This window comes from Numenius arquata, chromosome 10 (genome assembly GCF_964106895.1).
Source record: "Numenius arquata chromosome 10, bNumArq3.hap1.1, whole genome shotgun sequence".
Classification (NCBI taxonomy): Eukaryota; Metazoa; Chordata; class Aves; order Charadriiformes; family Scolopacidae; genus Numenius; species Numenius arquata.
The window spans coordinates 29,095,272-29,112,690 of NC_133585.1; the positions used below are offsets into that span (position 1 = coordinate 29,095,272).

Sequence of the window (17,419 nt, forward strand, 5' to 3'; positions counted from 1 at the left end):
CTCCTGCATAACAAATGACATAGGGCGATTTTAACAGACCGAGGACTGAGCAGCTATATAGATTTTTTTTTTTCTAGAGTTGACTTTTCCAAGACCTCAGTCTGAGATACACCTCTTATTTTTATCTTAACACACTAAACTTGCTTTAAAATAAAAGGATAAATATGAGACTATATTAGTCCATTCATAAATGTACTGTTTTCGAGAAACAATGCAATTGCTCTCTTAGATTTGCTAACTAGCTCCACCTTCTGGGGATTGAACATCCTTACTAATTGTGAACAAGAATTTTCAGTGTGAGCAACGAGTAGATGATTGTTAAGGAGAACTTAATCACATGAGGGTATAGCTTTATCTTCTTTCCTTTTGGCAAGTACAATTCTATTTATATTCTATGATAAAATAATTTATCTTTCCTCAGTCATTAGGGTAAGATTTCCTACAAACTTAGAATTTTTATTGTTTTCTACAAAGCAAAATACATATGTAATAAAAGCTCTGTATTCTTTGGGACATTAAATTTTTAATATATTTAACATGAATGTCCTTTTCATGTCCACATGAAAAAATGGCCTTGATAATTTCGAATCTTTGAAGTCCTCCTTAATGCAACTGTTACCGACAAAAATTATTTATGTTAGTAAGTCAGTATTCCAAACATCTAGTCTCCCCAAAAAAATCCTTGTGAGAAAATGATCTTGAAGTCACTACAAGGTATGTGCACAATAATTTGGAAAATCATAATAGAAGGTAGTTATCAATTGTTTATGCCAGCCTGGAAGGCTGCACGAAGTAGAATCCACTTACATTTGTTCTGGGTCCAGTATTATTCAATATTTTCATTACTGACTTGGCTTATGAAATATGGATGATGCTTATAAAATTTGCAGATGCTTAAAGCTGGGAGAGGCTTTAAGCACCGTGGGAGCAGGATTAGAATGGATCTTGATGAAATGGAGCACTGAAATACTAGGATGCAGTTCAGTAAGGACAAGTACAAAGTTATGTTCCTAAAGAAGCAGAAATACCCAGTGCGGATTGACTGGTTAAGTGGCAGCTCAGTAGAAACAGATCCAAGTGTTATATGACTTGTGACCAGTATATGACCCCCTCTTTTATGAAAAAGTGTCAGTACAGCCCTTTAGCCCTATCCCTGTAACCTGAAATTGTAATAGCAGGTTCACAAAGTGTGACTAGTTCTAGAAATCCAGCTTTTTCTCTCTTGCCCTGGCTGTCAGTGTACTTGAAGATCCTTGGCAGTGTCTGCATCCAGCTCTGCTTTCCCATGAAAGTGGAACAGATGTCTATTGTCTGTACCTTGACGTCTACTTTAAAGTGGCCGGGTATGATCTTTTTCATTATTTGCTCAAGTTAGCAGCAGACAACGCCCTCTATTCTTATCACATACAGTCCTGTTCACTGGTTCAGTATACATTACATCTTTTGATCTTATTCTGCTGCGGTTGCTTGCCTTGGCATTTATTTCTTGATTAATTTAAGAAATTACTACAAGACTGAAAAGGAGAGTTTAGATTGTCTGACTTCCAGTATGTCACACTTTGTTGTCTACCTTATTTCTAAATTTGTCTCACAGCAGCCTCTGACCTTTGATTGTTCTCTTGCTTTTATTCCCTAGAATAAACATCCCTGCTAGTACTTGTTATTTTCTCCTCGTGAAGAGGGGGAATCAAGTTGCTGCTCCTCCTTTTTCATAGGCTTAAGGAGATTAAACTCTAAATCTTGGTACCTCTCCTCTGCAAGCTCTCCATTTTTTTTCAGCAGTCTCTTTAAAATGTGTACACCAGACCTCGGCACGCAGTGTATCGGTACTCTCTTAGTCAATAGCATGTATAAATACACCTCTTTTTGCTGGAACATGAAACTGGGGATGGCTTATAGAATCATAGAATCGTCTAGGTTGGAAGGGACCTTTAAGATGTTCTGTTTTGTTCACAATGGTTCTAACTTCATTCTGTGTAAGTCACACTGAAATATGTATGACTGTGCAAAAACACACGCCATCTAACCACAAAGACATTATTTGCAAAAGAACCCAAATTATTCCCTGTGACCGCTCTGTCCTCATCTCTATTTCCTCTTTCCTGTGCCTTATTTTTTTTGCAGCTTCTCCTGGCTTTCAAAGTTCTCTCCAGTCGTCTTGGCTACAGTTTTATTCATTTACATATTTATCTGGAGCATAGCCAAATTGACTTTGAAACAGGCTGCCATGTCTTCCTGCCTGAAGAACTTCTTCAGTACTAACAAGTCTTTCATTGGCCTGACTCAGAATGTTACCTGAAACAGCGTGCTGTTATCTTCCACCTAATTACAATTGAAATTGAACAGATTTGAATTATCATTGGTTCTTAATTGCACTAATCTACAGAAAATATGTCAGTGATGGACTATATTAAGTCGGTTGCACTCCCTATTTTTACATAGATTCTTCTGCAGTGTTGATTTCTCTTTTATTTTAAACTATAACAATGAAACTGAGATGTAGATTCTGAAGGAGGGTGAGGTTTTTTTAGTTATTACTTGCTCAACTTGGAGGGGTAGGCAAAACCATATGCAACTACAATGCAGGTCTGATTTGATTAAATCCTGAAAAATTCAGGAACAGCTTGGGTAATTGGGCAAGTTTGAGAAAGCTGTTCTGATTTTCCTCCATTCCTAGTTATCACTTCGCTTCATTTGTAACGTATTAAGGAGTCTTATTTTTCAAGCATTTCTCTAGCTTGTTTTTTCTGATATTCCCAGCATACGTTTTAACAGAGCAAAACATATTACAAAATAGTTCTAAATCTCTCTGCTCGAAGTAGCTAAAAAAATAATGAGTTCAATATCTCTAAATATTTAAAGAGAACAATACAGAGAGAAGCTAAAAAGAAAAAGGAAAGTGACCTGAAAGTTAGTATTTTTCCAGCCTATACATTAAAAAGATAATATCCTTCTAGATATCTATTTCTTCTTGTTTTGCCTTCCAGCACCCACTTTTTCTTAAATATGGGCTCTTCCCCCCACTGCCCTCCTTTTTTTTTTTTTTTTTTTTTTTATGGTACTCATTTGTTTAAAATAGCTAGCTGTCAACGCTGGAATGAACAGGAGATCTTCACCTCCACTGTATCTGTCTTGTGCTAATTGAGTTTTCACGTGTATCCCTGTATGCTCCGTTTATGACACTTTAATGCAAATTGTACAGAGATGTTAGGTCTCAGGATATAGCTGAATTCAGGCCAAGGATTTGGTCCCAGTCTTGGTGGTAAGCTTGAGTCCTACCTCTAAGCATATTCTCCGGTGGCTTTTGCTGTACCACAAGGGTTAGGATAGACCTGCAGGGTCGTTTTTAGGTGTAAGATGGTGTACGCAGCCACTGCAGCCCTTTTTCCATTCTGAAAACAATTTTTACTGCAAGTTTTCTGTTTTGGAACGGATGATCTGTTTTGTTCTAGGTGACTGGTATGAACAGCTTTATCCCCTGGTGATTACGCTGAAGGACTGCATGGGAGAGGTGGTGACCAGGGCGAAGCAATCGATGGCATTTGTTCTGCTCCAGGAACTTGCCTGTGGTTTGCCACAGTGTTTGATGCTGACCCTAAGAAGAGATATCGTCTTCAGTCAAGCAGTAGGTTGTTTTGTGTCACTTATCTCCTACTGTTGCTATAATTAAGCATACTATTCATGCCAGCGTTTGTGTTTTTCTTTTTTGTTGTTTTTTTTTTTCCTTTGCCCAATGTAACGCAACTTTTTCATATGTTTTCCATTACATCCACTTATATATTTTATGTGATAGAGAAATTAATAGTAAATGGAAATCCATAGTAACTGTATTATTGAGTCAGAGAAGTAGGTCTGCAATGGACTGGAAAAGGTTATCTATCTCCCTTTTGCACAAAGAAATTTTGCACAAAAGTTTGCACAAAAAAGCACACTCATTTTAGTCTTCCTAGATTATATGTCAGTATCCTCACCTGTAAGTGAAGTTCTCAAGTCTAGCCTTAAATATTCCTTGCTACTATTCAAGCAAGGTACTTTTTTCTCCTGGTCACCTTGGAAATGAAGAACAGATAATTTTTTTCTGTTTGTGGCAGTATTTTATATGTTTGAAGACTATTAGCATGTCTCTCCTCAGACTTGTCTTCTCTTGATAAATAACTGAAGTTCTTTTGATCCTCTCCTGTAGATTGTGTTTTCCAGATAGATTTTTCTCTAAATGATTTGTCTTATTTTCTCCCTTAAGTTATATGTTTTTCCTAACATAATTAAGGAGTTAGGGTGCAACCACCATGGAGTTTCACTTGCATTAGGTGCCTAACTGGTTTACAGCCTTATGTGTTTATAGACTGCCAACGGAGGTTCTGGTTTCGATTACGTCAGTGTACATAACACACAACCCCACAAAACAAATGAAGCTTATCTAATGTATAATAAGGGAATATTTCACTGCTTTTTACACCAAAAAAATGCCTCAATAATATATTGATATGAAATTATGTATGTAGTCACTAAACAGAAATATCTGTGCTGTTTTCTCAGATATCTAAATATTACTTGTGTTGTGTATAATGATAGCAAGCCTCATTTTAACTATGTTTTAGCAGTACATCTGTTAATTTCACATGTTTTCATTGTCTTTATAGCTTGCTGGATTGGTCTGTGGGTTTATAATCAAATTGCACACAGGTTTACATGATCAAGGATTTTTACAACAGCTTCATACCGTTGGGTTGCTTGTGCAATATGAAGGACTCCTCAGTACGTATAGTAAGTATTGTTCTTGGACGAAGTTCCTTATGCATCCAGACCAGAAGTTTACCCGGGAGGTTCTTTCTTTAACGTCTGTTCTGTTTCCAGTAATGTGGCTCACTGAATTAACAAATATTATCCTTAGGAGACAGTAGACGTCCATATAATAGCACAGTTGAAGTCATTGATGCTGTGTTGTGGATTCTGCATCAAAAATTACTCGGATATTTTATTCTCAATTCCTCTGAGAACACTAGTTGCTAATTATTCCGTGCAGAGTGCTGAACTACATTGTCTTACATACAGGAGACTCCTTCCGCAGTGCAGTTAGTGGAACTTTTTATTTAATAAAAACTGTCTCCGTTTGTATAGGCGTTTGGCCTGACCCAAAAAAGCAGCTTTATACAGCTAACCCGAACAGCAGATTTAAACAGTTACTGATTCTATCAGCCTCTGCCCTGACTGTGTCGGTATTGGTGATGTGGAGATAACTTGAAAACTGTTTAAATCCTAGTTTCTTACAGATGACATAATTTGATAGGTATTAAAAAGGAAATTTGGGGGGGGAACTGCTGTATGTTTCAAAATGCTTTGAATTACATGTGTTAGAATCCTTCCCCAAATTAGAGATTTTGACCAAAGTAGAGGGATTTAGCATTTGTGCAGATCTTTAATGCACAGGCAATTGCAGATCCTCACTTGGAGATTGCTGTCTGGCTCCCTTTTGCATGATATTCATTGTTGTTATTCTCAAAACCTTTGTCCTCCATCAGCAGGACAGTCTTTAAAAACACTTTCAGAATAGACAAAAATGGCTTTTCCGAGTTTATTCTATGCACATATAGAGCAGGCTGATTTTCAGAGGTGCTTAATACTCATAGTTATCATTTAGGCCACAGAGAATTGTCAGCAGTTCTAAAAATCAGTTTGCTTTTATGTAGGTTACTTTAATGTGGATTTAGGGCTGTGATTTTTAGATGCACAGACTGGAAAATATAATCCCCATATTGCTTTACTATAGCCTATTCAGTGACTGATCTTGTCTACTCTGTTAATAACCTCTGTAATCTTTCCATATAGGTGAAGAAGCGGGGATGCTAGAAGACATGGCTGTGGGAATTTCAGATTTGCAGAAAGTGATGTTTAAAGTCATTGAAGCCAAATCAGAAGATTTTTTGCCTATTATAACAGGAAGGCGGTAAGAACTTTGTTTCCTGGAGCCCGTGGCATGTAGTTTTAATCTGTAGCACATGAAACCCCAGATAATGGGTTTCTTGTTGCTGAATTCTATTATACGGAAAATGCAGTAGTTTTACTTTTCATGAGGTGAATAGAGATGTAATGAGGTAGTAGGGATTTGTAAAGCAAGGAGTAATATGGGCTCTGGGTTACTTTCCTGATGAACAGCTAAAAGCTCCAATTATTAATACAAATTGATCAAAATCTGGGTTGTGCAGAGTTTCTGTTGCATTTTTCATATATAGATACTGAATCAAAAAGAAGTGACAAGGTCAGTATTTACAAAAATGGCCTCTAACTGAAGAAACCTTGTTTTTGAGGTGTCCAGAACTTGTATTTCAGTGTGACAAATGAAATTGCATTTCTAAGAGTTAGGCCTTGGAAACTGAAAAACTCAGATGCCAAAACTTAGTGGTCACTTTTGAAAAATGAGGCCTGAGTTACTGAAGATCACACAGGACAAGCGCAACCTCAGAAATCCTTGCATAAAGCCCATACATTACACGTCAGCACTGCTGAATATCAGGACGTAAACTGAAATACTTAATTGTGGCTATAAGAGGGTTAACTAGATTGTTACACAGGAGGAACGGGTTTTTCATCTTCATCTTTATTCCAGTCTGAAGCTCCAAATGTTTTTACTTTTGCAGAAATCACTTCCTTAATAGTATCATTGTTTGTAAGATGACTGTAAATTAAATTCAGCTAAAAGCAGCGACTTTTAGAAAAGATATGTTTCCTCTGAAGGGGGCTTTCCCCACTGATTTACTTAATTATTCTGGATGATTCACTCTCATCCTATGAGCCTTCCAAGAAAGCATTGAAATAAATAGCAGGAAGGCCGGAGTATGATAGGCAACACATTGGGAAAAATTAAGAGTAATTATGGTGTGTAGATAAAACAGAAGAAATGCATCCTTTGTAAATCACAGCAGTCAAAAATCTTGAAAAATCCAGCAGCTACATTTACTGGCTTGCTGCCATTACTGTGGTACACTGAACTGTCACGCTAGGAGGTCCTGGGTTTGAAAGAGACTCGAGCTTTAAGCTGCCTCAGGCATTTTGGATTGATGGAGTAGTCAGTCTTTAGGAAGAAGAGTTACTGCCTGTGATTGCTCTACTGTACTTAGTGGCAGGAATTCACTGGGTGGAATTGGTATCAGACAAAAATAAAAATAAAAAATCTTTAAGGTTTCTGTGAAGGAGTGCCATTCCTGATAGAGCTACGATGAGACAGCTCCTATCAGACAGCATTGGAAGTCAACCATAAAAAGAGAAGACAGTGGAAAACCTAGCTATTTTCTAATTAAGGTTTGAAAACACCAGAGTTTTTAGATCATTTTGGTTTTCTTAAGGTGTGGCTTGATGAAATAAGACTAAGAGATTGTGGAGATGCAAGACAGAAAATTAAGCTACAAATTCTTACCTTGCAGAGTTCAGAGCATTCACTTGTAATTGTTTTTCTAGGGAAGTGCTTAAGACTGAGATTCCGTGTACACAAACAAATCAGTCCACAGAGCGTGGCATTGGCTAGCAGTGCACTGACCTGCTGATGTGGGTGGCTGACCCTGACCATCCAGGTGAAGTGAAGCTCTGTTCAGGCACTCAGGTTCTTTTATTATAGGCAAAAGTAGCTAATGCTTACTTTTATAAAATTCTTTGATAGAATGTATTTGATTGCAGAGGTGAACTTTGAGGCATCACAGGGTTTGATACCATGTTTTCAACGAAGCCTGCAATCGGACTAGCACTTACAGCCACGTTGAAGTGGTCTAGAAAGTTGTCACTTAGCTGCAACAAGAGCTGGGAAAAGCACCTCCCAGCTGAGGGCTGCAGCCAAGTGGTGGTAATTTTTAGAAACTTTCTAACAGGATTGCAAGTGTTTGTCTATACACGATGATAACAAATACCAGAGAATGAGGCAAATAAAGTCAAGGAAATTTATATTCTTAAGCAGTCCTGTTTTACTGAAATCATATACATTCAAACTTTTAATGCCTAAATGTATACAATTTGTTCTGAAAGAGATGATGATTTATTATTTACTCTCTTAAACGTGCTGGATTTCTCCACCCTGTTTTCCTGAGAGATCATTAAATGTTAAAAACGATGTACTGATTTTTCCTTCTCATTGGAAAACGTAGTAGCCACCTTATCCATCTCATGTCAAAGTCCCCTGGTATCTCTGCACTGTCTAACCATGAAAGAGAGAAACTACATGGTGGTAAAATATGCTGCTGTATTATTGTTTCTTGTTTAAGTAGAAGCGTAGGACCTATAAGATACTTGGTATCTTATGGTTTGACAAATTATTGTCAAACAAGTCCTCTAGACTTCAGTACTTTGCATTCTTTTTCTTTTTTATTTTTTTCCCACCTGACTTCAGTACCATTCCTGGACTTTCTAGACGGCTCTCTGTCACAGCTTGATAGCCTTTTCCTTACATGATCAGAAGTAGATGGTTTTCATTGTGCAGTTGGTTACAGATTTTTAAAAGTTACCAAGGATTGTCTCTGAGACTTCAAAAAATGTTTTGAAAAAAGAAAAAAATGGACAAGGGGAAGCTCTCAAATGGTACTGATTTTAATTTATCCTGCCTAAAAGTCAGCATTTCTCAATGTTCTTTCACAATCTGAAAGATTTGTTGGGATTGGGGGGGGGGGGGGGGGGGGGGGGCGTGAAATGTAGCAATGCAGTGATTTGGTGGCATTTTGGTTCAGCAGCATATGCTCTTTCAATTAGTCTAAACCAACATTTCTTCTCAACCTCATGAAAGCACTCCATCACATAAAAATGTTCTGGTAGCACTTGACAGCAGCTGGGGGTGCTCACATGCAGGCTGAGAATGAACGTTGCTGTGCAAAGATCATTTGTAAGTTTTTATTCCTTGGTAACTTTCTATATCCTTCAAATGGGTGAATTACTTAAACAAAACACAAACCAAATAAACTTATGGGGAGTAGAACCATTTCTTTTTTTTTTTCTTCCCCCCCCCGCCCCTCGAGACATGTATCCTCCGTTCAAAACTGATAACCCTCCTCAGTAGGGAGCATCTGGTATTTGCTCAAAGATTACACACTAGTTCTAGCCCATACCAAAGCATATGCTCCTGCCCTAGCTGAATACAATTAGATTTCAGTCACAAGTCTGTACTGGATCCATTTTATTTTGTTCTCAGATATATGGGCAGGAGAGAGGTTGAAACATGACCAGCAGCTCTTCTGTGCTGGAGCTGTGTCCAGTTCTGGGCTCCCCAGTTCAAGAAGGACAGGCAACTGCTGGAGAGGGTACAGCAGAGGATTACAAAGATGATGAGGGGCCTGGAGCATCTCTCTTACAAGGAGAGGCTGAGGGACTTGGGTCTTTTTAGTTTGGAGAAGAGAAGACTGAGGGGGGATCTGATCAACGCCTATAAATACTTAAAGGGTGGGTGTCGGGAGGATGGGGCCAGTCTTTTTTCAGTAGTGCCCAGTGACAGGGCAAGAAGGAATGGGCACAAACTTGAATGCAAGAAGTTCCACCTAAACATGAGGAGGAACTTCTTTACTTTGAGGGTGGCAGAGCACTGGAACAGGCTGCCCAGAGAGGTGGTGGTGTTTCCTTCTCTGGAGACATTCAAAACCTGCCTGGACACGTTCCTGTGCAACCTGGTCTAGGTGGACCTGCTTTGGCAGGGGGGTTGGACTAGATGATCTCCAGAGGTCCCTTGCAACCCCATATCATTCTGTGATTCTGTGTGTTTATCCAAACACCAGTTCTGACATAGTGCCACTCATTTAATAGTCTGAAGTTGCGGCAGGGAAGGTTTAGATTAGATATTGGGAAGAATTAGTTTACTGAGAGAGTGGTCAGGCACTGGAACAGGCTGTCCAGGGAGGTGGTGGAGTCGCCATCCCTGGAGGTGTTTAAGGAACGTGTAGACATGGCACTTCAGGGGGCATGCTCTAGTGCGCAAGACTGTTGGTTTGTGTCTGTCTGTGGGTTTTGTGGGTTTTTTTGGTTTGGTTTTTTTTTTTTTGTGTGTGTGTGTGTATGGTCGGACTCGATGATCTCAAAGGTCCCTTCCAACCATGAAGATTCTGTGATTCTGTGATCCCTCCAGCTTGCCCAAGGTGTCACAGCTACTGCAGAAACTGCCCCTTTTCTTCAAGGTTTTCTGCCTTCCCCCCACCCCCAAATTCTACACGTGGATAATCCAGATCGTATTTAAATTCTTTAACAAGCACATGACTGATTAAAATAAGGGTTGGAGGGACTTCGTGATAGATTATTTTAATGGGTGCAAACAGTTTTCCATCTTAAGTTTTCCATGCAGAAGTTGTATAACTTCCTAGGCGTGGTTTCTGTAGGTAGGATACAGATCCTCCTTCCCTCCTGTTCCTGTAATACTCTTCCTTCTTGGTGGTATACCAAGTGCAGGAGAGAAAATTTCAGTCCTTGTTGTCAGTTGGCCCTCTTTGAATGATTAAAATGCCAAATCCTGGGGAGAAATGGATTTGCTTTTAGTCTGTTCTTTTTTTTTTTATTTTTTTTTTTTTTATTATTAGACTGATTTGCTCTAGTAGCAGAGAGAAAGCTAATAAAAACTAAGTTAACAGCATGGCATTGGGTCTGTTGTGGGGTCAGACATCAGTCCTCAAAGACAGGTGAAATTCAACTTGAGGGTTCCGCATGATCAGAATTTGGACTGGCAGCCAAAGTAACATGTTTTTCATAAAGTCAGACCAAACGCAAACATAAAACCAGAAGTGCTATATATCATATCCCTTCTCCTAAAATAGGATTCATGTTTGTGTAATGAGCCTTCAATTATTATCTTCACAGAGTCAATTTTGTTATTGGTGATGCTTTCTATCCCCAGGGAGAAAATCCAGCCACTGAAGAAAATGGGAATTTTGCTTTGGGCTTTAGCGAAAGGGTTTTGCTCATATTACATTAAGAGTGGATGCAGAATCAAGTTGGGGCTTCTGAAATGAAGTTGTTTTTGTAACTCAGCAAGATATATTTTAAGAGTTGAGGTGTTCTTATTGATACTTTTGTAGCAGAAGACGTTTTTACTGCTTTCATCTCTGGTCCGATTTTCACCTCAGTAAAGAAGTCGCTATCAAAAGTACGATTATATATACCTGCCTTTTTCTGTATACCTTGCTTATGCTCTTAAAACAAGCAAGGTGAATCATCCCATTTTATGGTTCAATACAATTAAGGGGAAAAAGGGGGAACTGATTTATAAGTCTACATGTTCTCTATAATTTCGAAAGGTTATAATTTTGAGCAAAACAATCAATATTCCCATCCTTGTTCTTTTTATTTTTCCTAGTGAACATTACGTTATAGAGGTCCAGCTTCCAGCAAAGATGTTTGAGTTGCTGCCACAAGAGATTAAAGAAGGAAAGCTACTTCGCATGTATCCAGTACTCTTTAATGTTGGAATCAATGAACAGCAAACACTTGCAGAGAGGTAAGAAAAAAATCGTGTTTCATTTTCTCTCCAAGTATGCCGTGCTAGTACAGGATACCTCTCAGGATTAAAAATAAATATTTTTTTTTATTTGCTCTTGCACCATCTCACATTGACCTGGTGTATTTTAAAATATATTAAAGGAAATGAGCACAAGCTATGAAGCAATGCAAAATAATGAAAAAGTCCAAGTGAAGATATGTCCATATGCAGGACTTTATTTCACGCAGTTTCCAAGTTTATATAGCTTATTCTTGATGCCATAAAGAAGGGAAAAGGGGTGTTATGAGGCGAGTGACGTGGTCGAAGTGATGGCATACAAACCCAACAAAACCAGTCATGACAATTGTGACTAGGAAACATCATGTTTTTCCAAAATCAGAGAAAAGCAGTATGCAGTAACCAAGAAGCAAGTTTGTGAGAGCTCACATGGGTGGCATAGGCAGAGAGGAATATCCTGAAGAACATCCTGAAGAAGAAAGATTTGACAAGATCTGGAAATAGCCTCGGTATACGGGGACTTGTAGAGGAGTCGGTGTGAGAAGATGTCTGGCTTGCAGTTGAAGTGGCTAGAAGAATGGCATTGTTCACAGTGGTGATTTTACACTGTGCACAAAGCAAGCCATGAATGAAAAATTAATGTAGGTATAAGTATAGATATATGTTGATATCTATATCTATTAAGCAAATCAAGTTGGATTATTCCATGTGGAAACAGTTTGGCCACGTGCATTAACAGATGTAAAGGTTAGACTTAGTTAAAAATATCGCTTAACTCCTAAAGCTGCACGTTTGTCTTTGAGATTGGAAACATTGTGTTTTGGTAAAAAGTCTTTTTTAGTGGAAAAGTGAATATTAAACTAGAAATAAGGCTTTGTGATAAATTTCTAGAAAAATGTTGCTTTATTATATGCAAACATCTCTACTTTCAATAAAGCACAGTTGAAAGTATATCTCATGTGAAGGTACAGCAGTGGCTACTGAGGAAGTAGTTGAGTCTTTTCCCTCTTTGGTCCATTTAAATATTTTATTCCCTTCTGCATGATGTAGCAGTACCTTTAATATCTTTTGATTTGTGTCTCCTTTTGTCTACCTGAATTTCTTACTTAACCTGTCCATGCCTCTCTTTCTGTATTCCTCCACTTCCTTTTCTGTTTTCAACCCCGTAACGCTCCTGAGCTGCCACTGAGGTCTGTGTGCTGCTGCAAGCTGAAATGCAGACAGCTGAAGTCCGTTAACCTGAGGGTCACAGCTCTGTGAAGCTTAATGATGAAATCACTGCTCAACAGCAGAGAAATTGTTCTGTCATTAGTTTCAGATACAAGAAACCAAGATAACTAACAGCTCAGGAGCAGTGTAAGGCAGAAATTGTCCAGAGAAGTAATCAATTTGTAGCAAATATTCTCAGACCAGAGCAGAAATTAGTTCTTCAGAAGGTTTTCCACCTGACGCTTGCATCTCTTCCATCTTGTGGGGCTTCAGTATTGTCCAGCTCTGGTAGAAATTAATATACCTAAGCAACAACAGCAGAAAAAAAAAAGTAGGAGTTGGTGTTCTCTGCCTGTGGTGCCATTTGAAATTCCCACAAAGATGATGGTAACAAATATCAGAGAATAAGGCAAATAAAGTCAAAGAAATTTATATTCTTAAGCAGTCCTGTTTTACTGAAATAGTATACATTCAAATCTTTAATGCCTAAATGCATACAATTTGTTCTGAAAGGAATGATGATTTATTATTTACTCTCTTAAACTAAACTCTCGGAAATATTTTGGCTTTGTGAAGGGAAAAAGAATGTGTGCTTTATTGAATGTTTGTCTGTAAATGGATTGCTTTGTCCATAAGTTTTTTGGAAGAATTATCCATGAGTAATGACCTCATTCCCAAATGTTAGTTCCAAAGCACAGGAAAGATCAGCCACTATACGTTTGGAAAAAACCTAGTACAATCAACATGAAAAAAAGAAAAAAAAAAAAAGTTGTTATTTCTTTATGCAAAGAAATAATTCTGAAGGATAATTTAGCTCTGTTTTGGTTTTGGGTTTTTTTGTGGCTTTTTTTGTCGTCATTTTACTATGCTTTTTTATAGGTTTGGAGACACTACGTTGCAGGAAAACATTAACCAGGAAAACTTAGAACTTCTGAAAGAATATTACAAGCTGTTTACAGAAAAAATGCCTCCTGATTGTGAGTACAAAATAATACAATAGCCAAATGGCTTTGAAAAGGTTTGATAGGTGAAAGATTATAAGATAGTAATTTTAGCACAATATTAGTGTGCAGCTTCTAGATTTAGGCCTCAGTGCCGTAACTTGTTCCATAAATTTAAACACTTTGTGCCTGTGCCCAGCCCTGCTGAAGTCAGTAGCGATTGCAGGCCCAAGGCCATAGCAGAAACTACAGGGAGAGTGAAACTGAGTAATGATGAACTAAACAGCTCTTTTAAATTATTAATATAATCTGCTTTTTAATCTTTCAAGTAGAGGACGGTCTGTACCTACTATATCTGTACAGAAATACTTGGTGGGAATTTTCATCAGTTTCAGTCATTACATTCTTACTTTGAATATGTATTAAGGTATGGCAAACCATTGAGAAATCTGCAGATGCAAATACAAGCAATGAGCCTCATCATAATGTCACTGATATTAATAAAATGCTTCCGTTAGAATAGGCCCTATGTTCCAATTTCACAGAATTTTGGTATCATAAACATTACTATTCTGTTACTTTGATTGTTGAAAGCAAACACTGAAAAGACCATTTGTATTAATCTAAAGTAGTTAAAATAGTCTTAATGCCAAAACTATATTCCCAAATGTTGCAGATTTTCAGCCTGATTTTAAATAGCTTGGATTTAGGTCTCTGCTCCTTCACTTGAGTTAAGGGGGGGGTCGAATCTTTTGAATCCTACAAGACGTGTGTAACTCCTCATGGTGAATACTGCTGATTAAAATCCTGTGCAAAGCTTCTGTTCTCTTACAGAACACCTTGTGTTGATTACTTTTGCAAACTATCCATTACATGTGTGTACTTGTAGTTATATCTAATGTGTCACTATATATCTGTACATGTTTATCTTTTATATCAGGATGATTTTCATTTGTTAATAATTTTGACAGAAGTGAAAGCTCTGTTCTAAACGGTGGGCAGTATGCCCATCCATCCACCCACGTCTGTAGCATTTCTAGGATTTCTACAGAGAAACTCATACAAGAAGTTAGTAATTAATTTAGGGGAATCCTGCCAAGAAAGCATCCTGAAAAACTAACCTCATCCAGGGTTAGGTCTAAAGTAAATCTGCTACCTCATGAATGCATCTGATTATATATAAACAAAAATTTGCATTCAGATAGTATTGGCTGCTTTTCATTAACAGCAACTAACCTTGTACTGTCTTCCTGCTGAAGCATTTTTAGTGAGGAACACAGTCTTCCTGGACTTCTTCCAGACTGTGCAGGCTTTTGAGAACTACACTTGTCTAATTCATCATGTCTCTTCTGGTTATTATTACCTTCTTGTTTTTTCCCTACCTCTAAGATCTGAGTCTGTTCTTTGTCCAAATTTTTACAGAAGACAAAGCACTTTCTGGTTCCATTGCCCTTCCCAGTAGCTCCCTGCCATTATACAGAATCATTCTTTTTGGCTTCGAGGAATGTGCCTTTTAAACCAGCTCCCTGGAAAAAAAGTGAAACTCTCCAAATTGTTCAGCTGGGGGAGAACTTCAGTTCCTCCCCCGCTCCCCCACCTTTGTGCTCAAGTTCCTAGGAAGATAAACCTCCATCCAAGCTGGCAGCAGCCCTGGTATTGCAGCCAAGTGAGAGCCATTCAGTATAGATGGGTCCTTGATGGTTTTGTCACACCTTGCCAGGTAGTTTCCTGTAGTGCCAAATCTGTGCTACAAGATAAATGCAGAACCCCGTTCACAAAGCTGGTGGTTACAAGTAGTGCTCCTAAAGCCAGACAGAATTTGAGGACCCACGTGGCCAGGCTGTTGCATTCACCATCCTTAGGCAGCCTTGCTTGCCTGCTGCTTCATTTGTATATTCCATTTCAAAGAATTCAATTTGATACTCCTATAAAGGTATTGCCACCTTTGCTATTAGTTTTTCTCTCATCTCTGTAATTCCCATTGCCAATAATATCCTAACTTTCTCTCTATTCTCAATTATTAAGTCTTCAGCTGCGTGTAACTGCATATGCCAAACACTGACTTTCTGTCGTCTTTTAGATAAATATGCTCTCTGTCACTCTCCTGTTTCTGAATCTCTTTATTTCTCTAATGGGAAACTCTGAAAACAATAAATAATAGTGTGCTTCCAGAAAGATTCCTACTAAAAATGCCAACCAAATGTAGTTCTGATTTAGGCAGCAAAATAGTACCACTTTCATAGAATAGCTAATGATAGCGAGCGTACAAAAAAGTATGATTGTTGTTTAGTAGTACATAACTAATTGAAAAGAACAGCTTGGAACTCAATTTCAGCAGCTGAAAGCATAAAATCAGAGAAACCTGTGTCGTGAGTGATATTTGGTGTTGCCGGTTTTATACCTGACGCCCACAGCAAATCAGTGTTGCGAAGTATTGTCCCATGTGAGAAGAGGGATGCATGCAAGGTTTAGAAACCCTGCAAGCCAATAGATTTTCTTCCGTAGCACCATAGTGCATGTAATAGCACGTGCATTTTCAACGTGGAGTCTATGAGTCTGGTTTGTACTGCCAGGCTTCTCCCCCTTATAATCTATGAGAATGAGTTGACGGTTTAATACTACTTCGTGACACAAGGAATCTAAGCAATTGATCCCATCCAGTCAAGATGGGAATACTGGAATACTGTGCCCAGTTCTGGGTTCCCCAGTTCAAGAGAGACAGGGAACTACTGGAAAGAGTCCAGCGTAGGGCAACTAAGATTATTAAGGGATTAGAGCACCTCCCTTACGAGGAAAGGCTGAGAGAGCTGGGGCTCTTTAGCCTGGAGAAGAGAAGGCTTAGGGGAGACCTTATTAAGGCTTATAAGTATCTAAAGGGCAGTTTGAGGGAGGATGGAGCTGGACTCTTTTCAGTGGTTCCCAGTGACAGGGCGAGGGACAACGGGCACAAGCTGGAACATGGGAAGTTCCACTCAAATACGAGGAGGAACTTCTTTCCGGTGAGGGTGACAGAGCCCTGGAACAGGCTGCCCAGGGAGGTCGTGGAATCCCCTTCCCTGGAGATTTTCAAGACCCGCCTGGATGCAGTCCTGAGTGATGTGCTCTGGGCAACCCTGCTTTAGCAGGGGAGTTGGACTAGATGATCTCTAGAGGTCCCTTCCAACTCCAACAATTCCCTGATTCCATGATTCCGTGAAGATGCAGCGCATTCAGCAATATTATAAATTAGGAGAATCGTGCTTTACCTATGGTGAAGTCATTTCTCCAAGATGATGCATTTTCTGCTGAGAACCAAAGGAACGTTTACCTAGTGATACGTTCTCATATTCTGGAAGCATCTTTTTAGAGTGCTCATCATATGCTGTGTGTTTTAAAGAAACAGATGCAGGATAAGTGTAATAGTCTAGCAGGTTGTGATGTGTTTTTATGTGCTCTGCATCATCTGATTGTATGATCAGGACTTGTAATACATGGGTAAAACAATCCTCATTAAGATCATTACAAAAGTAGTTTGAATGTACTTTTTCCTGCGTTCTTTTTTCTTTTTGGCAGTACGGTAAGGGTAAGGCAATTTAGACATTTTTAGAATAGTTCTTTTTTGAGTATATTTAAATTACTTCTTACTATGAATGATGGATAAGGGAATCTACAGAATTCATTAGAGATAAAAGGTAAAAGCCTGTTGATTAGAGGGATCATTCCAGCTGTGATCAGCTTAGGAGAATGGATTTTAACCTCCATTAGTAGTTGCCTCAGTTTTGCTCTTTGAATTGAATGTAAATCTTAGGTTTGGGGTTTGGGGCTTGTGTCATAGGGGTTTTTT

At 38.6% G+C, this 17,419-nt stretch overlaps 1 protein-coding gene across 5 annotated transcripts in view; it reads left to right on the forward strand.

Annotated features, from left to right (window-relative positions):
* INPP4B (inositol polyphosphate-4-phosphatase type II B) overlaps window positions 1-17,419 on the forward strand; it is a 176,406-nt gene that overhangs the window by 122,844 nt on the left and 36,143 nt on the right. For 4 of the 5 annotated variants that reach the window (XM_074155061.1, XM_074155060.1, XM_074155062.1 and 1 more), the window contains 5 exons: window positions 3,455-3,625; window positions 4,641-4,764; window positions 5,827-5,944; window positions 11,306-11,446; window positions 13,535-13,632. The exons of the other annotated variant lie outside the window; for it this stretch is intronic. In XM_074155061.1, the coding sequence (XP_074011162.1) occupies window positions 3,455-3,625; window positions 4,641-4,764; window positions 5,827-5,944; window positions 11,306-11,446; window positions 13,535-13,632 (652 nt within the window). The remainder of the gene's footprint in view (window positions 1-3,454; window positions 3,626-4,640; window positions 4,765-5,826; window positions 5,945-11,305; window positions 11,447-13,534; window positions 13,633-17,419) is intronic. 5 annotated transcript variants of the gene reach the window in all.